General features: G+C 39.6%; 1 protein-coding gene across 9 annotated transcripts in view; it reads right to left on the bottom strand.

Annotated features, from left to right (window-relative positions):
* LOC127000781 (C-type lectin 37Db-like) overlaps positions 1 to 19,566 on the bottom strand; it is a 73,284-nt gene extending 53,718 nt beyond the window's left edge. For 2 of the 9 annotated variants that reach the window (XM_050864818.1, XM_050864822.1), the window contains exons 1-2: positions 19,439 to 19,566; positions 16,715 to 18,561 (exon numbers count right to left, since the gene is read on the bottom strand). In XM_050864818.1, the coding sequence (XP_050720775.1) occupies positions 16,715 to 16,805 (91 nt within the window). In that variant the 5' untranslated portion in view covers positions 16,806 to 18,561; positions 19,439 to 19,566. Of the gene's footprint in view, positions 1 to 16,714; positions 18,697 to 19,296 lie in introns of all 9 variants that reach the window. The other 7 variants (XM_050864826.1, XM_050864825.1, XM_050864819.1 and 4 more) reach the window with 7 other exon arrangements.
* Positions 19,567 to 20,000: the final 434 nt, after the last annotated feature.

The following is a 20,000-nucleotide window of genomic DNA, read 5'->3' as shown; positions in this document are numbered from 1 at the left end:
ACGTGGGGAGAGTGACCTGCAAGTGCCTGGGTAAACCTGGGGAAAGGTGAGCTGGAGAAAAATACCTATAGATACCTGGGACAGACTAATTAAGGTACCTGGGTAAACCTGGGGAAAGGTGAGCTGGAGAAAAATACCTATAGATACCTGGGACAGACTAATTAAGGTACCTGAGGAAACTTGGGAGAAAGTGAACTGTGGATACTTGGGAAAATTACCTGTTGATACCTGAGATAGACTAATTAAGGTTACCTGGGGAAACTTGGGAGAAAGTGAACTGTGGATACCTGGGAAAATGACCTGTTGATACCTGGGATAGACTAATTAAGGTTACCTGGGGAAACTTGGGAGAAAGTGAACTGTGGATACCTGGGAAAAATCACCTGTAGATACCTGGGAAAGTAATTTAGATATCTTTGGAAAGCTGGGGAAAGTGAAATGGGGATACCTGCGGAGACTAATTGGGGTACCTATGCATACCTGGGGAGGCTGAGGCGTGGGAACCCGGATATGCTAATCAGGGGCGAAGGTTTCTATTCAGGTAAAATCAATCACGGGTGAAGGAGACGGAGATAAGCACAGCGGCAAGGCGTCTGTGGCCGGTTGCCTTATCAGATTTTTAATGAAAGGCAATCCATCAAGGTGTGACAGGTAGAGGAGGAGGAGGAGGAGGAGGAGGAGGTGGAAGTAGGTTATTTCCTTTCCGTTTCTTATTCTCTCTCTCCTTTCTTCCATTATTCCTTCTTTCAATCTCTTATTCTTCTCTTTTTTTCCCCTTTTATTATATTTGTCTTTCATTTCCCTCTCTCTTTTCCTTTTCTTCTCTTTCGTCTCTGTCTTTCTCATTGTTTTCCTTCTCTCCTTTCCTAATAATCTTTCCTTCTTTCCTCTTCCTTCTTTTCTTTTCCTCTTCATTCTCTCCCTTCCTTCCTTTTCTCTCTACTTCATCCAACTTATCTCTAATGTCAGACGTCCTCTCTCTCTCTCTCTCTCTCTCTCTCTCTCGACAACGGGTTTAGTTACGTAAGGATAAAATAGGACACGGAGAGAGAGAGAGAGAGAGAGAGAGAGAGAGAGAGAGAGAGAGAGAGAGAGAGAGAGAGAGAGAGAGAGAGAGAGAGAGCATATAAGGAGTGGAGATTCTACAGCTTTCTAATTCTCTCTCTCTCTCTCTCTCTCTCTCTCTCACTTGCATCATCAACAAAAAATAACTTGGTCTACATATTCCTAAACAACAACAACAACAACAACAACACTAAGATAAAGATGTGAAACAAACAAACAAACAAATAGAACAAAGAAGACAATGTTTTTTTTCTTCTGCAACGTTTTCTTTCATTAATTTTCTTCACATTTCTTCACCTCTTCCGTTCTTTCTTCTTTTTCTTTCTTTTGTTCTTTCTCTTCCCTTTTCTCTTTCTTTTTGTTCTTTTTCTTCCCTTCTCTCTTTTTCTTCTTTCTCTTGTTCTTTCAATCATAACATTCTTACCAACCATCTTTTATCCATACCCCTCTCTCTCTGGTCAATTATAACATTCTTCTACGACTTTTCATCCATATTTTTCGTTCTTTTTCTCTCTCTTGCTCAAACTATTCTTCCATTAGTTTTTATTTTTTATTCAGTATTTTTTCTTTCCCTTTCCTTCCTCCCTTTCTTTCTTTAATCCACGTGTTTTAACTATTTTCCGTCTATGTATCATTTATTTGCCTCCTCTTTCACTCACTCAAAAAATCGTTCTCCTTTATTTCATTCCTCACTTTTCCTTCCTTTCTTCCTTCCTTCCTTCTTTCTTTAATTACTATTCCTTCCATTACCACTGATTCGTACCTCGTTCTTCATTCTTTTTCTTTCTTCCATTCACTCAGAAAATAGAACTTCGGCAACCTTTTCATTCACATATACTTTTCTTGTTTCTTATCTTCTCCTCTCATTGATATATTTTTTCTCCCAGTGCCTTGAGTTCATACTGTATTAGTTTTTCTTCTTCTCTCTTCTCTCTCTCGACTTTATTCACAAAAACTCAACTGCAACTTTCTCCTTCATTAGTAATTCTGTAAACCACTTAAGTGACCAACCCCCACACACACACATGAGAGAGAGAGAGAGAGAGAGAGAGAGAGAGAGAGAGAGAGAGAGAGAGAGAGAGAGAGAGAGAGAGAGAGAGAGAGAGAGAGAGAGAGAGAGAGAGAGAGAGAGAGAGAGAGAGAGAGAGAGAGAGAGAGAGAGAGAGAGAGAGAGAGAGAGAGAGAGAGAGAGAGAGAGAGAGAGTGAAGAAAACGAGAGAAAGGACAATAGAAATCGAAGCATCTTGAGCCCAGAGTCATTTTTAAGGGAAACTGAGATAAATTACCCACCACCAACAACCACCACCACCACCACCATCATCATTCTTTGCTCAGGAAATGAAAGTTGACCGTCTGTTTCTCTCTTTCTCTCTTTTTCTCTTACATTACATCCTCTTTCTCCCTTCTTTCCTCCCTTCTCCCACCTCTCCGTTCCACTTCCCTTCCCTCCCTCCACTCTTTTCTCCCTATCTCCCTCCGTTCCATCATCCCTCCAGCCTTGTTCCACTCTCTCTCTCTCTCTCTCTCTCTCTCTCTCTCTCTCTCTCTCTCTCTCGCTCACCGCATACTTTAATATAATCGCTGGAGATAATGATGGGAGAGAAAAGAGAGAGGAAGGAGGAGGAGGAGGAGGAGGAGGAGGAGGAGGAGGAGGAGGAGGAGGAGGTTGCGGTGATATGGAGGGAAGGAAAATAAGGAAGAGTGAGGGGAATTTAATGGATGAGAAAGGATTGTGAAATGAAATGAAAGGGAAGAGAAGGGAAGGGAAGGGAAGGGAAAGGAAAGGGAAGGGAAGATAAGGGAAGAGAAGGGAAGGGAAGGGAAGGGAAGGGATGGGAAGGGTAGGGTTGGGATGGGAAGGGATGGGAAGGGAAGGGAAAGGAAGGGAAGGGAAAGCAAGGGAAGGGAAGGGATGAGATGGAAAAGAAAGGCAGAGGAAGGGAAAGAATGGATAAACGAAGATATCAAAAGGAAGAGAAGAAAAGGGTAAGGAAAGAAAAATAAATGAGAGAGAGAGAGAGAGAGAGAGAGAGAGAGAGAGAGAGAGAGAGAGAGAGAGAGAGAGAGAGAGAGAGAGAGAGAGAGAGAGAGAGAGAGAGAGATATAGAGAGAGAGAGAGAGAGAGAGAGAGAGAGAGAGAGAGAGAGAGAGAGAGAGAGAGAGAGAGAGAGAGAGAGAGAGAGAGAGAGAGAGAGAGAGAGAACACTTACACAACCACCGGAAGTAATGGCCGTTCGCACTGACCAGAAACACACACACACACACACACACACACACACACACACACACACACACACACACACAATTTCCGGTGTGATGCTTAATAAACTTATCTTATTAGTTTCGCTTCCTTCACTAATTAACAACAACAATAACAACAACAACGAAATCAACAGCAATACTATCACAACTTCGGATCTCTCTCTCTCTCTCAAATCCGGCTTTCATTTTAAAGTTGCCAAAGCCCTCCTCCTCCTCCTCCTCCTCCTCCTCCTCCTCCTTCTCCTCCTCCTCCCCCTCCTCTTCCTCCTCCTACACCATATCTTCCCTTTCTCCAATTACTCTTCTCCTTCCTTTATCCTCCTCCTCCTCCTCCTCCTCCTCCTCTAATACCTTCTACTCCAATTACTCAGCCTCCTTCTTCTTAGTCCTCCTCCTCCTCCTCCTCCTTTTCCTCCTCCTCCATTCCTTTTCCTTCTCCTATTACGACACCGTTCCTTCCTCTATTTCCTCTCCTTCTACTCCTCCTCCCCTTCCTCCATACCTTCTATTACTCCACTTGCTTCGTCTTTTTTTTCTTCCTCCTCCTCCTCCGCCTCCTCTCCTTCCGGGCTCAGAACATTTACGCTGGAAAAGACACGCTTACGAGGAGATATGATTCACGTGGGTAAAAAGCCTCGACGGAAAGCTAACAGAGACCCAAACAGTAAACAAAAAATAAACGGTAAATACGAAGAGTCAACAGTAATATAAGCAGTTAGCAGTGAAGACAAACAGTAAAAAGTATATATATGTAAACAGTAAATACAAACAGAAGAAAACGTATATATAAAAAAAGAACAACGTAAATAAAAACAGGAAAAAGTCTATATAAAAAGCAAACAGTTAATATAGAGTAAACAATTGATATAACCAGCAAGCAATTAACATTAAACACACACAAACAACCAAAAAACAAAACAATAAACAGAAAGAGTAAACAACCTCCGTACTCTATAAAGTGATGCTCCCGTGCCCGGCCTCCCCGTCATCGTCACACCTGCCCTTTGAACACCTGATCCGCTCGCTTCTCAGGTGTCGAGCAGGTGTGTGTGTATAGAGAGATAAAAGGGGAACGTCTCTCTCTCTCTCTCTCTCTCTCTCTCTCTCTCTCTCTCTCTCTCTCTCTCTCTCTGGTTACCTGGTTCACTAACTCAATCACGGACCTGTGTGTGCAACCTCCGGGCAGGTATCAGGTTGTTAGTAACTAATTAATTAAGTTTTTTTTGTTACTGGTGGTTGTAGTGGTGAAGGTAGTAGTAGTAGTAGTAGTAGTAGTAGTAGTAGTAGTAGTAGTAGTGGAGGAAGAATAAAAAGAAGAGAAGAAAAAGAAGAGAAATGATAATAAAATGGCAGAAGAGGAGGAGGAGGAGGAGGAGGACGAAGAGAATTTAAGTAGGTAGGTAAGTAGACAAGTAATTAAACAGAAAGGTAAGAGGGCAGGTAGACAGGTAAGTAGGTAAAAAGATAAAGACAGTGGAAGGAAGAATAAAAATAAAAGAAGGAAGAGAAGAAGGCAAAAAAAAGAAAAGAAAAAGAGGTCAGTGAGGGAGAGGAAGGAAGGGGAGATGGATACAGAAACGAAGAAATAAAAAAGCAATAAAAGAGAGAGGAAAGGAGAAGAAAAAGGAATGCAGAAGAAAGAGAGAAGAGGGAAAGAGGGAAAGGTTAAATGATGAAGAGGGGAGAATGGAAGGAGGGGAAGAGGAGGATTAGATTAGGGAAAGGAAGAGAGAGAGAGAGAGAGAGAGAGAGAGAGAGAGAGAGAGAGAGAGAGAGAGAGAGAGAGAGAGAGAGAGAGAGAGAGAGAGAGAGAGAGAGAGAGAGAGAGAGAGAGAGAGAGAGAGAGAGAGAGAGAGAGAGAGAGAGAGAGAGAGAGAGAGAGAGAGAGAGAGAGAGAGAGAGAGAGAGAGAGAGAGAGAGAGAGAGAGAGAGAGAGAGAGAGAGAGAGAGAGAGAGAGAGAGCGAGGGGGAAGTGTAAAGGGTAAGAGGGAAGAGAGACAAGAGGAAAAACATGAGAGGCAAATAACAGAGAGAGAGAGAGAGAGAGAGAGAGAGAGAGAGAGAGAGAGAGAGAGAGAGAGAGAGAGAGAGAGAGAGAGAGAGATTGTCAAGCCAGACGTTTCTCTTGTTCTCTCTCTCTCTCTCTCAAAGTCGACACAGTCTTTTAACCTTTTACTACTACTACTACTACTACTACTACTACTACTACTACTATCATCTTTGTATATAATTTTGGGTTAGCGAACGTTTTCATCTTGCCTTTTTTTATATTTTCTCCTTTTCTCGTTTTTTCTTTAATTATCTTTTTCATTTTTTCATTTCAGTCTGGTAATTTTGTTCTGCTTTCATGTATTCTCTCTCTCTCTCTCATTATGACATCAAAAGGTGTATTACACTCTCCCTTCTACCTCTTCCTGCAAACATATTATTATTATTATTATTATTATTATTATTATTATTATTATTATTATTATTATTATTTAATTATTATTATTATTATCCTTTTTACTCTTCTGCCGCAAAGGAGGAAGCTCAAGGGACAAAAAGAGAAAGAAGAAAAAAAGAAAGAAAATGAGAAGAGAAAAAGAGGAAACATAAGAGAAAATAAAATAAAAGAAAAGAAAATGAGAGAAAAATGAAAGAATAAAAAATGAAAAAAAAATGAAGAAATCAAATGAAAGAAAAAATAAAATGATAGAAAAAGGAAAGAAAAAAGAAAAAATGAATAAAAGGATAAAAAAATAGAAGAAAACGAAAGAAAAGTAAATGAAAGAAAAAAAGAGAAAAGTAAAAGAAAAAACGGGAATGAAAGAAAAAAAAAGAAATTAAAGAAAAATGTAAAAGAAAAATGAAAGAAAAAATGAAATGAAATAAAAAAAAGAAAAAAGAAGAAAAGAAAAATAGAAAAAAAAGCAAATGAAAGAAAAAGAAAAAAAAAAGAAAAAAAAAGTCCGCTATATCGATGCTCACCAAAACGAAACGAAAAACAAGGGACATGAAAAATTTAGAACACGTGTGAAAGGTGTCTTAATACTCCTCTCTTGAAGGTGTTTGAGTCGTAGGCAGGAGGAAATACAGACGAGGGAAGGAAGGTTTATCATTATTATTATTGTTATTATTATTATTATTATTATTATTATTATTATTATTATTATTATTATTATTATCATTATTATTTTTATTAGTTATAATTATTAAATTGAAATAAGAAGAAAAAGAAAGTCACCATTACCATGCTCTCTCTCTCTCTCTCTCTCTCTCTCTCTCTCTAATAATGCGCTTATCTGAAGAGGATAATCGAAAAACATACAAATAATGATAAAAAATAAAAATAAAAGATTAATAATGAACAAACACACACACACACACTCACACACAACGAGAGAGAGAGAGAGAGAGAGAGAGAGAGAGAGAGAGAGAGAGAGAGAGAGAGAGAGAGAGAGAGAGAGAGAGAGAGAGAGAGAGAGAGAGAGAGAGAGAGAGAGAGAGAGAGAGAGAGAGAGAGAGAGAGAGAGAGAGAGAGAGAGAGAGAGAGAGAGAGAGAGAGAGAGCGCAAGGTGAGTGAGTTTACCTGCCCGTGGGACTGATTAACTAAGAGGTCGAGTCTACCTGGAGAGCTGAAAGTAAGACAGGTAGATCGCGCCCTAGCTCACCTGGATCTCGCTACCTGTTGATTAGCTTTGGAACAGGTAGTCGGGTCACCTGCCTACTTGTTGGAGCGGACCAGGTGAGAGTGTGACGTACCTGTGAGCTATAACCAGGTCACTTAGCTACCTGTGTGTGTGTGTGTGTGTGTGTGTGTGTGTGTGTGTGTGTGTGTGTGTGTGTGTGTGTGTGTGTGTGTTTGATATTTGAAGCAAGCGTGTCAATTTTTTTTTGTCTGAGTTCGACGAGTATTGTGTGTGTGTGTGTGTGTGTGTGTGTGTGTGTGTGTGTGTGTGTGTGTGTGTGTGTGTGTGGGGTACGTGTTCTTAACCTGATTTGTTTTTACTGTCTGTCTGTCTGTCTGTCTGTCTGTCAACCACCTTGCCAGTCTGTACATCTACTTGGTTGTCTGTTTATCTTTCTTGTAAGTTTGTCTGTCTGTTTATTATTAATTTAGATTCGACACAGACTTCTTATTTTCTTATGTTCTTATTTTCTCCCTTCTACTCCACTTTGTTATATGTTCCACTCTTCATCTTCCTCCTCCTCCTCCTCCTTATGTTCTAATCATCTCTTTTTTATCCTCTTTTTTTCTTTTACTTATGGTTTGTTTTCCTTCTCATTTCTTTTCTATTTCTTCTGATGTTTTTATTTTCTTCTTTTCCTCCTCCTCCTCCTCCTCCTCCTCTTCTTCCTCCTCTTTCTACTTATGTTCTTATTTTCTCCTTTAATTTTCTCCTTTTCATCTTCCTTATGGTTTCAGCTTTCCTTCTCATCTGTTTTCTATTCCTTCTGATGTTTTTATTTATTTTTTTCCTCCTCCTCCTCTTCGTACTTATGTTCTTATTTTCTCCTTTTCCTCCACCTCTTCCTTCTCCAACTTCTTACGTTCTTATGTTCTCCTCTCCTCTCATCTTTTCCTTATGTCTCGTTTCCTCCTTTTCCTCCTCCTTCTTCTTCTTACGTTTTGTGTTCTCTTCTTCTTCCTTCTACTCCTCTGTATGTTCCTTTTACTCTTTTCATCCTCTTTCTCCTAATCCTTCCGGTACTATATTCTACAAGTCTCTTTCTGTCTGTCTAGTAATTAAAACATGATCACCACAAATATTTTTCCCCACTATTACTCTTGTCCCTTTAGAGAAAATGAAATTACTTGTATGAGAGATTACCTCGTGAAAGGACAATTAACTTTGGTTATAAAACATGAACCAGAATTTATACACACCTATGTTTTTGCCCTTGGGACTTAATTAACATGCCCATTATTATGCCAGAGAGAGAGAGAGAGAGAGAGAGAGAGAGAGAGAGAGAGAGAGAGAGAGAGAGAGAGAGAGAGAGAGAGAGAGAGAGAGAGAGAGAGAGAGAGAGAGAGAGAGAGAGAGAGAGAGAGAGAGAGAGAGAGTGAGAGAGAGAGAGAGAGAGAGAGAGAGAGAGAGAGAGAGAGAGAGAGAGAGAGAGAGAGAGAGAGAGAGAGAGAGGGAGAGAGAGAGAGAGAGAGAGAGAGAGAGAGAGAGAGAGAGAGAGAGAGAGAGAGAGAGAGAGAGAGAGAGAGAGAGAGAGAGAGAGAGAGAGAGAGAGAGAGAGAGAGAGAGAGAGAGAGAGATTAATTAATGTCAAAAAATGTGAAGAGATGAACAATTATGTCTTGTAAGTGGTAGTAGTACAGAAAAAAGTAGTAGTAGTAGTAGTAGTAGTAGTAGTAGTAGTAGTAGTAGTAGGAGGAGGAGGAGGAGTAGTAGTAGTAGTAGTAGTAAAGTTGTATTAGTGGTATTAGTATTAGTAGTATCATTAGTAGCAGCAGTGGTAGTAGTAGTAGTAGTAGTAGTAGTAGTAGTAGTAGTAATAAAGTTGTATTAGTAGACGTAAAGGAACAGAGAAAAGATAAAAAAAAGAGAAAGAGAAGAAGTACAAAAGAAGAAAAGGAAGGGTGACAAAGACAAATGGAAGACAACTTAACACACACACACACACACACACACACACACACATAAAAAGAGAAAACAGGAGCTTAGGACGATCGAAATTTCTACCTCTCCGCGGCGTACACCATTAAAGACAGACAGAAAAACAGGTCCTGGAGGCGATGGCAGAGTGGTCAGCGTAGGGGAGTGGTCAGTGTTGGGGAGTGGTCAGCGTTGGGGAGTGGTCAGCGTTGGGGAGTGGTCAGCATAGGGGAGTGGTCAGCCCGAGGACCTAAGTTCAAGTACCATCGATACAAACTGACAATTTTCAAGCGTCGCCGAGTGTCTGAAGATTACCCACATGCTGCCCAGATCTTCAGCCAACCCCAACTTAAGGAAAGGAAAGGAAAAGAAAATGAAAGAAAGAAAAAAGAATGAATGAGAGAGAGAGAGAGAGAGAGAGAGAGAGAGAGAGAGAGAGAGAGAGAGAGAGAGAGAGAGAGAGAGAGAGAGAGAGAGAGAGAGAGAGAGAGAGAGAGAGAGAGAGAGAGAGAGAGAGAGAGAGAGAGAGAGAGAGAGAATCACGGCAGCCACTAAAAATATAATTCGCTTGCCTCACTAACGGGCTGAGGTTCGTCTAACTCTAACCACAAATAAAGTCTACCGGCGCTATAGGCTGAATATATATATAGAAAAGGAAGGAAAGTAGAAGATAGACTACGCCATCTTTACTTGCATATTAACTAGGTCTATACAATTAAGACATCCAAGGCAGGTAGAAAAATCATACTACACCCCCTTTACCAGCATATTAACTAGGCCTATACAATTCAGACAGACAGACGGACAGGTAGAAAAATTAGACCACCCCTTTTACCTGCATAATAACTAGGCCTATACAATTAAGACATCCGAGACAGGCCTATACAATTAAGACATCCGAGACAGGTAGAAAAATTAGACCACCCCTTTTACCTGCATAATAACTAGGCCTATACAATTAAGACATCCGAGACGGGTAGCAAAATCAGACCACCCATTTTACCTGCATAATAACTAGGCCTATACAATTAAGACATCCGAGACAGGTAGCAAAATCAGACCACCCCTTTTACCTGCATAATAACTAGGCCTATACAATTAAGACATCCGAGACAGGTAGCAAAATCAGACTTCCCCTTTACCTGCATATTAACTAGGCCTATACAATTAGGGCCCAGACAAGACAGGCAGAATCGGCTTCATTACATCTACCTGGATCTTCATTAAGCCTACGGAACTGTGGTATTCAAGGCGGGTTGAATCCTATTAGAACGGCAAGGTGAAAGGGTGGAAGGGATCGAAGGGGGGGAGGGGAGGAAGGGGAGGGGGAGGGGGAAGGGATGGGAGTCAACATTAAGCTGCACAAAGCCTCAGTGCGCATCTTCCGTCTCTTTGAAGTTTCGGTGATTGCGGAAGGAGAGAGAGAGAGAGAGAGAGAGAGAGAGAGAGAGAGAGAGAGAGAGAGAGAGAGAGAGAGAGAGAGAGAGAGAGAGAGAGAGAGAGAGAGAGAGACAGAGAGAGAGAGAGAGAGAGAGAGAGAGAGAGAGAGAGAGAGAGAGAGAGAGAGAGAGAGAGAGAGAGAGAGAGAGAGAGAGAGAGAGAGAGAGAACAACCTTGGAACATTATGACATTCTCTCTCTCTCTCTCTCTCTCTCTCTCTCTCTCTCTCTCTCTCTCTCTCTCTCTCTCTCTCTCTCTCTCTCGTGTGTAATATAGGCCAGGTAATTACATTCTCTAGGCCTACGTGAAATGATAAATGAATCGCAATGATAAAAGGAGAGAAATGGGAGGAAGACTTGGAATGGAAGCTAGCCTCTTTTTGATCATAATTAGGCAGGGAGGAGGAGGAGGAGGAGGAGGAGGAGGAGGAGGAGGATATGAAGGAATAAAAGGACAAAGAGAGCAAAAAAATTTAAGAAGGAGGAAGAGGAGAGGGAGGTAAAGAGGAGGAGGAGGAGGAGGAGGAAATGAAGGAATAAAAGGACAAAGAGCAAAAAAATTTAAGGAGGAGGAAGAGAAGGAGGTAAATAAGAGGAGGAGGAGGAGGAGGAGGAGGGAGAGTTACCATCCGGCGGCAAGTTGGAGAGAAGAAGAAAAAAAGGTGAGGGAAGAAAGTGGAGCGAGGTTAAGGAGGAGGAGGAGGAGGAGGAGGGAGGACACAGGTGAAGACAGGTGGGTATGGGTAAACAGGTAAGTGAAGGCAAGTGAAAGGTAATAATTGAATAGGTAACAAGTAAATGTAGGGTAGCTCAGGTGTGTTGGTTAGGTAAGGTAAGGTAAGGTGAAGTAAGGTAAGGTATGGTGGTAAAGTAAGGTAAGGTAAGGTAAAGTAAGGTAAGATAAGGCAAGGTAAGGTATGGTAAGGTTAGGTAAGGTAAGGCAAGGTAAGGTATGGTAAGGTTAGGTAAAGTAAGGTAAGATAAGGCAAGGTAAGGTATGGTAAGGTTAGGTAAGGTATGGTAAGGTAAGGTAAGGTAAGGCAAGGTAAGGTAAGGTAATTTAAAGTAAGGTAAGGTAAGGTAAGGTTAAGTAAGGTAGGGAAAGGCAAGCAAAGGTAAGTTGAGGTAAGGTAAGGCAAGGTAAGGTAAGGTATGGTAAGGTTAGGTAAGGTAAGGTAAGGCAAGGTAAAGTAAGGTAAGGTAAAGTAAGGTAAGATAAGGCAAGGTAAGGTATGGTAAGGTTAGGTAAGGTATGGTAAGGTAAGGTAAGGTAAGGCAAGGTAAGGTATGGTAAGGTTAGGTAAAGTAAGGTAAGGTAAGGTAAGGTAAAGTAAGGTAAAGTAAGGTAAGGTAAGGCAAGGTAAGGAAAACTAAGGTAAGGCAAGGTAAGGTAAGGTGAGGCAAGGTAAGGTATGGTAAGGTTAGGTAAGGTATGGTAAGGTTAGGTAAGGTGAGGCAAGGTAAGGTAAGGCAAGGTAAGGTATGGTAAGGTTAGGTAAGGTAAGGTTACGTAAGGTAAGGTAAGGTATAGTAAGGAAAGATAAGGTAAGATAAAGTAAGGTAAGGTAAAGTAAGTTAAGGTAGGGCAGGGTAAGGTATGGTAAGGTTAGGCAAGGCAAGGCAAGGTAAGGTAAGGTTAGGTAAGGTATGGTAAGGTTAGGTAAAGTAAGGTTAGGTAAGGTAAGGTAAGGTAAGATATAGTAAGGAAAGATAAGGTAAGATAAAGTAAGATAAGGTAAAGTAAGGTAAAAGAAGGTAAGGTAAGGTAAAAAAAATATGCAAAAGTTATCCAGTATGAAGGTTATTAAGGTAAGAATGAAAGGTAAACACAAACGAGTAAAGGTAGGGAGGTAGGTAAGAGCGTTGAGTTAGGTAAAGTTGTAGAAAAAAATAGATAACTGAAAAAGAAGGTAAGTAAGTGAGTAGGAAGGTAAATTAGTAGATGAGGGTAAGAAATGGCGTGTGGTGTTAGGTAAGTGGGTAGGAAGTTACATAAGCGAGAAAAAAATAAGTAGGGAAGTTAGGTAAGCGGAAAGATAGCTAGCTACGAAATGAAAGAGGTAGGCAGGAAAAGGAAAAAAGATAAATGGGTTAAATTACAGGTAAATTGGGTAATTGAGTAGAAAGGTAATTAGGAAAGGAGAAAGGTATGCAGGTAAGGAAAAAACGGACAATGGGGTAAATTACAGGTAACTTGGGTAAGGTTAGGGGAGGAAATTAAGACAGGTGACAGGTAGGTAGGCAAGGTAATAAAGGTAAAAAGGAAAAGACAGGTAGCTTGATTAGGTAGGACAAATACAGGTGGGGAAATAAAAGGTGTGCAGAGGTGGGTAAGTCTGTCTGAGGGAAGGGTAAGTGGGTAAGTGGGTGAGAGTGGGTAAGGTAGGTAGGTGGGAGAGGTAAGGCAGAAGTAATTAGGGAAAGACAGGTAGGCAGGTAAATGTAAATAAGGTTAAAGAAAATAGGTAGGTAGGTAAGAGAGAAAGGTAAGGAGGTAAGTTTGACAGGTATCTTAGGTAAACAAACAAAGGTAATTAAGAAAGACAGGTAGACAGGTAAAGGCACACAGGTAGATAAGGTAAGTGATAATCGACAGGTAGGAAGGTAAGGAAGAAAGGTAAGTAGGTAAATTAGACAGGTATCTTAGGTAAGGAAAGGTGATTAAGAAAACAAAACAGGTAGGAAGGTAAGAAACAAAGGTAAGTAGGTAAATTAGACAGGTATCTTAGGTAAGGAAAGGTAATAAAAAAAAACAGGTAGGAAGGTAAAGAAGGAAGCTAGACAAGTATGGTGGTAAAGTAAGGTAAGGTAAGGTAAGGTAAGGTAAGGTAAGGTAAGGTAAGGTAAGGTAAGGTAAGGTATGGTAAAGTTAGGTAAGGTATAGTAAGGTTAGGTAAGGTAAGTGATAGTGGACAGGTAGGAAGGTGAGGAAGAAAGGTAAGTAGGTAAATTAGACAGATATCTTAGGTAAGGAAAGGTAATTAAGAAAACAAAACAGGTAGGAAGGTAAAGAAGGAAGCTAAACAGGTAAACAAACTAAAGAAAGAGGCAATCAAGAGAGCAAACAAGTAGGAAAGTGAGAAGAAAAGGTAAATATGGTGAGTAAAGAAGGAGAGGCAATTAAGACAGGTAGGTAGGCAAGGTAACAAAGGTAAATAGGTAAAGACAGGTAGCTTGATTAGGCAGGACAAACACAGGTGGGGAAATAAAATGTGTGCAGAGGTGGGTAAGTCTGTCTGAGGGAAGGGTAAGAGTGGGTAGGAGAGGTGGGCTGGGTAGGGTAGGGAAAGGGGGGCAGGTGGTAAGGGGGGGTAGGGCATCGACCCCCCCCCCTCCCCCACAACCCACCAGACGGCCTGACCCAAATACTTTCTTTTGCTGACCGGTTTTGAGACACACACACACACACACACACACACACACACACACACACACACACACACACACACACACACACACACACCTGGACTCACCTTCCTCGTCTGTATTTACCTTTCATTCTTACCTTAATAACCTTCATACTGGTAAACTTTTGCATACTTTTTTTTGTTTACCTACCCAAACACACACACACACACACACACACACACACACACACACACACACACACACACACACACACACACACACACACACACCTGTGATTAGTCATTCAAATCAGTTCCAAATATGCATAAAATTATTTCTTTGTGATGTTCTTAATAATTATCACAACACAACGCTTAGTACGAAATGACATCCTCGGCCGTTGCATTTAATTAACTGTATTGTAATTGATCCTCTTAATTACTAAAAACGATCTTCATTAACATTATTTCAGGTTGAACAAGGAAAATAATAGGGATAAAATATAATAAAAGGTCAATAAGATAGAGATAAAATATGATAAAAGAACACTAAAAAAATAAGATAGAAATTAAGTCAAAATAAAAATGCATTCTAATTATTCCTCAAACAAACAAAAAGACCATTAACATTACTTCAGGTGGGACACGAAAAATAAAATGGATAAAATATAATAAAATACCAATAAAAATAAGTAAATAAACTAAAAATAAAATGAGAATAGAATGAAATAAAAAAAAACTATCTACTGAAATTACTCCTCTAACAAAAAAAAAAAAAAAAAAAACACCAACATTATTTCGGCTAAACACACACACAAAAAAACAATAATAAGACAAAAATAAAAATAAGGATAAAAATAATAAAACACAAAAATAAAAATGAAAATAAACAAAAATAAAAACAAAATCTGAATTTTTTTAAAAAAACACGAAAAAAAAGAAATAATAAAAAAATAAAGTATATATAATAATAACCAAGCATATCGTATAGTCTTTCACCGCCCGATCATTAGAGACAGATTAACGTTAACAATTGTACACGTTCGTTAGCTATTCGTTACATTATTGTTGGGTTCGTATTAATGAGGGTAGTGTTGTGTGTGTGTGTGTGTGTGTGTGTGTGTGTGTGTGTGTGTGTGTGTGTGTGTAATTTCTGTTAAATCAACTTACACAAAATTAATAGCCTTTTTTTTACTACACACACACACACACACACACACACACACACACACACACACACACACACACACACACACACACACATACATACATACATACATACATACATACATACATAACCTGCTGTCCGTGTTCCTGGTTAGCCATTAACATTCATAAGTCTTCGCAATCAGTATTTATTCATTCATTTGTTTATATATATTTAATCGCATATTCATTTCTCTTATTTATAAACACAAAGTCAATGTGCGCTCGGTGTTGAGAGATTCAGACCCAAACAACGACAACAACAACAACTCATAACTTTTGTCTCTTTAGGAACAGCGATTAGCGGGCTCTTTCTTTACATCTTTTTTTGTTCCTTTACCTGTAAACAACAACAACAACAACAACAACGTCACTTATTACCAACTTAAAAAACAACGCCAGCTTCCAACCTTTATTTTTCCGTCTTAAAAATCTTGATCATTCACTTCCAACTATTTTTTTTTCTTCCTACAAGTAGTGGTAATCATAATAGTGGTAGTTGTAGTCGTAGTCGCAGAAGTAGAAGTAGAAGTAGTAGTAGTAGTAGTAGTAGTAGTAGTAGTAGTAGTAGTAGTAGTAAATATTGGGGATAGACACAAACGGATAACATAAGAACATAAGAACGTAAGGAGTCTGCAAGAGACCGGTTGGCCTATACAAGGCAGCTCCTGTACACTCAACCCCACCTTACCTCACCATCCATGGCTTTATCTAACCTCTTCTTGAATGTATCTATGGTATTGGCACCCACAACATGGCTCCCAAGCCTGTTCCATTCGTCCACCACTCTATTGGTGAACCAATTCTTGCCTATGTCTTTGTTGAATCTGAATCTGTCTAACAAAACCATTACCACGCGTCCTACCTGGTTCTTTAACTATCAAAATCTTATTGACATCCCCTTTATTAAAGCCCTTCATCCATTTATATACTTCGATCAAGTCTCCTCGCAACCTTCGCCTTTCTAGATAGTGTAGATTTAAATGCTTCAGCCTGTCTTCATAAGGCAAACATCATAACCATCATCATTAGCTGCAGTATATAGGCCTTTTCTGACGTCCTCTCTCTCTCTCTCTCTCTCTCTCTCTCTCTCTGCTTTAAAAAAAAAAAAACGAAAAAAAGAGAAAATCGACGGATAGAGAACGAGAAAGAAGAAAAATATATACGAGAAGGAAAAACAAAACAAAAATAATGCACTAAGGAAAGAAAAAACATGAACGAAACAAACAAATCGAAATGGACAGGTATGAGACACGTATTCAGAAGCCTTTTACGAGGGTTGAAAAATGTAAGGATTCATTAAACATTCTAAGAGAGAGAGAGAGAGAGAGAGAGAGAGAGAGAGAGAGAGAGAGAGAGAGAGAGAGAGAGAGAGAGAGAGAGAGAGAGAGAGAGAGAGAGAGAGAGAGAGAGAGAGAGAGAGAGAGAGAGAGAGAGAGAGAGAGAGAGAGAGAGAGAGAGAGAGAGAGAGAGAGAGAGAGAGAGAGAGAGAGAAGATGATGAAGAAGAATGAGAGGAAAAAGAAGAAAACCATCAAGGAAAACGAGGAAAAAAAAAGAACAAAAAAAAGGAAAACCACGAAGGAAAGTAAAACAAGAAGAGGAAAGATGAGAAAGAGAAAGCAGAAGAAGAAGAAGAAGAAGAAGAAGAAGAAGAAGAAAAAGAAGAAGAAGAAAACAGAAAAGCAGAGCAAGGACAAATTAGGCAAAATAACACACACACACACACACACACACACACACACACACACACACACACACACACACACACACACACACACACACACACACACACACTTCATACTTACATTCTCTTCCTGTCTGTCCTTCCAGGGGAGTTGTGAGGAAGAGGAGGAGGAGGAGGAGGGGAAGGAACACAGATCCAGACATCCTTTTCATTTTGTCGTCGAGGAAGAGGAGGAGGAGTTGGAGGAGGAGGAGGAGGAGGAAGTTAACGAGAATGAGGACTTATCAGCGAGTTTCTTCCTTCTTTCTTTCCTTCCTATCTTTATTTTTCTCTCCTTTCCTTCTTTTCCTTATTCTTCCTGTCTTCCTTTCCTTTCCTTTCTTATGACCGAGTTTCTTCCTTTCCTTCCTTTCTTTCTTTCTTCTTCCGGTTTTCCTTTTCTCACATTTCTTACTTCCTTGTTTCCTTCCTACTATCTTTCCTTTCTCCTTTCTTTATTTTTTAGTTCCAAGAGAAAAGTTAAGAAGACACAAGGACAGTAAAGCAAATCAATTGTTTTCTCTTCCTGTCTTCTCTCCTTCTTCTCTTTTCTTACCGCTCTCTGATTTTCTCTCTTCTTTTCTCTTCTTTTCTCTCGTTTCTTTTTATTATCTCCCTTATATTTTCTTTTCTCTTAATTTCCCTCGTCTCTCCTTTTTTCTCTCCTCTTCGTATTTATCTTTATTTTCTTGTCTTTTTCTTTCTTCTTTTGTTTTTTGAGCTTCTATATAATCTTTTTTATCTGAGTTATTTCCTTTTCATCTCATTCTTTTATTTCTTCTTTTTCTTCTTCTTCTTCTTCTTCTGTCTCGTATCCTTTTTTTAGCTTATTGGGACATGGAATAAAGTAAGAAATGGAGGAAAATAAAAAATGCTAATAGGTTTTCTTGAGTCACAGGTCGATTGGTAGAAAATGGGGTGAGATTCCTGGTCAGAGAAAATGGGGTTGGATTGCTTCTTTTTATTTACGTTAATGGGTTAAATTCCTTTCCTTTTTTTTGGTCCTTCTTTTCTGTAGCTTTCTCTCTCTCTCTCTCTCTCTCTCTCTCTCTCTCTCTCTCTCTTAATCAGGATATGAACGGGATTTTTACGCCCTCTGTTTGTCTCTTTTTTCTTTATTTATTTTCTTGTGAATGAAAAAAAAGACGTAACCGGAACTGAGGATAAGAAAAAAGATAGTTAAGCAAGAAATAAAGATAGTGAGGAATAATGTTTTTTTCTTTCGTAATACTCTTCTAGCACACACACTCTCTCTCTATCTTGATTTCTCTCTTTCTTTATCTTTGTTTGTTTGTCTCTTTCTTTCTTGCTTGTTATCCTCTTCAAAGCTGTGTGAGTTTTCTTTCTTTCTTTCTTCTTCTTTCTTCCTGTCTTTTCTTTCTTATTCTTTGTTTTTCTTTCTTACGTTTTCGTCTCTTCTTGTTTTTCCTTTTTTCTTCCTCTTTTCTTCTTTCTTTTTATCTTTTCTTTCTTTATCTTTCCTTCTTAATTCTTTGTTTTTCTTTCTCACGCTTTTCTTCCTGTTTTTCCTTCTTTCTTCCTCTTTTCTTCTTTCTTCCTATCTTTTCTTCCTTATTTTTTGTTTTTCTTTCTCACGCTTTTCTTCCTGTTTTTCCTTCTTTCTTCCTCTTTTCTTCTTTCTTCCTATCTTTTCTTCCTTATTTTTTGTTTTTCTTTCTCACGCTTTTCTTCCTGTTTTTCCTTCTTTCTTTCCTTCCGTTATTTCTTCTTTTCTTCCTTCACACGTATCACCACTATCACCACCACAACCACCGTTCACTCCTCCTCTTCATCACCACTCATCATCACCCTTTTCTTCTTAATCCTTCTCCTTAATATAAAAAAAAAAAAGTTGATCGTGGTGTGGACAAATTTTCAGATATCACCAACTATGTTATTTTTTTATTATTTTCTGCACTTGTTAATATTCTGAAAAAAATATATATTGCAGTTTAAGGTATTGTTTTCGTTTTTCTCTTTAACTTTTACCTCTCCTTTAGTTTATTTAGTTCTTTTCTATGCTAACTGTTCTCTTGTTTATTGTTCTGTTTGTTTAACCTTTCACTTATTACCAAAAAACACAACGAACTATTATGCAACCGTTTTTTTCTCTCTTTCTAAACTTTTCTTCTAGTTCTTCGTCTATTCACTGTTTTGTTCGTTATATTTCATACTATCAGAACAAATGCAGACACTCCCCAACCGCCAATCTCTAAACCTGATATTACATTATTTCTCTCTCTCTCTCTCTGTTTTCTACTCTTATTTTTCCTTCTAGTATATTTTCTCTTTTCCCTTTACCTCTCTTTCATATATTAATCTTTTCCTTACTTAATTTTTTCATCTCTCTCTCTCTCTCTCTCTCTCTCTCTCTCTCTCTCTGGCCCTGTTTTGTCTCTCAACCACTTCTCTGCCACTTCACACTGTCTCTCAAACACCTCTGTCATTCCATTCTCTATCTCTTTTAACCACTTCTGTCACTTCGTTTGTCTATCTCTTTTAACCACTTCTCCGTCACTTCCTTATATCTCTCAACTACTGTTTTTGGCACTTATTGCTCTTTTATTTCTCTGTATAATTTCTCTGCCGCTGCGTTCTTTCAATCTCTCTCAACCACTTCTGTCACACAATTCTCTATCTCTCAATCACTGTTTCGGTATTCACTGTTCGCTTTTCTCTCTCAATAATACTCTGCCACCTCTCTCTCTCTCTCCGTCACTTCTGTCACTCCGTTCTCTGTCTTGAAAACGTGTCACCTTGTTCTCTCTCAATACCACTTTTCTGGCACTGTTCTCTATCGCTTTACCAACTTCTCTGACACTCCGTTTTCTTCGCTCTGTCGGGGCGGCGCGCGCATCAACCACAGCCCCGCGCGGACAACTGACTGCAGCTTTCACACACACACACACACACACACACACACACACACACACACACACACACACACACCTTGAATCACACACTGCCCTTAGAGGAAAGTTTCTCCTCGCAACATCCTGGGTAGAGAAACTCCTCCTCCTACTCCTCCTCCTCCTCCTCCACCTCTACCTTGTCAATGATCCGTTTTCTCTTTGGGGCAGAATATGTAAGGAAAACGGGATGCGGTGAGGTATGTTACGGGTTTGAGAGAGAGAGAGAGAGAGAGAGAGAGAGAGAGAGAGAGAGAGAGAGAGAGAGAGAGAGAGAGAGAGAGAGAGAGAGAGAGAGAGAGAGAGAGAGAGAGAGAGAGAGAGAGAGAGAGAGAGAGAGAGAGAGAGAGAGAGAGAGAGAGAGAGAGAGAGAGAGAGAGAGAGAGAGAGAGAGAGAGAGAGAGAGAGAGAGAGAGAGAGAGAGAGAGAGAGAGAGAGAGAGAGAGAGAGAGAGAGAGA

Source organism: Eriocheir sinensis, chromosome 19 (assembly GCF_024679095.1).
Source record: "Eriocheir sinensis breed Jianghai 21 chromosome 19, ASM2467909v1, whole genome shotgun sequence".
Classification (NCBI taxonomy): domain Eukaryota; kingdom Metazoa; phylum Arthropoda; class Malacostraca; order Decapoda; family Varunidae; genus Eriocheir; species Eriocheir sinensis.
The sequence above is the reverse complement of the archived record's forward strand: the minus strand, read 5'-3'. Positions and strand labels throughout refer to the sequence as shown.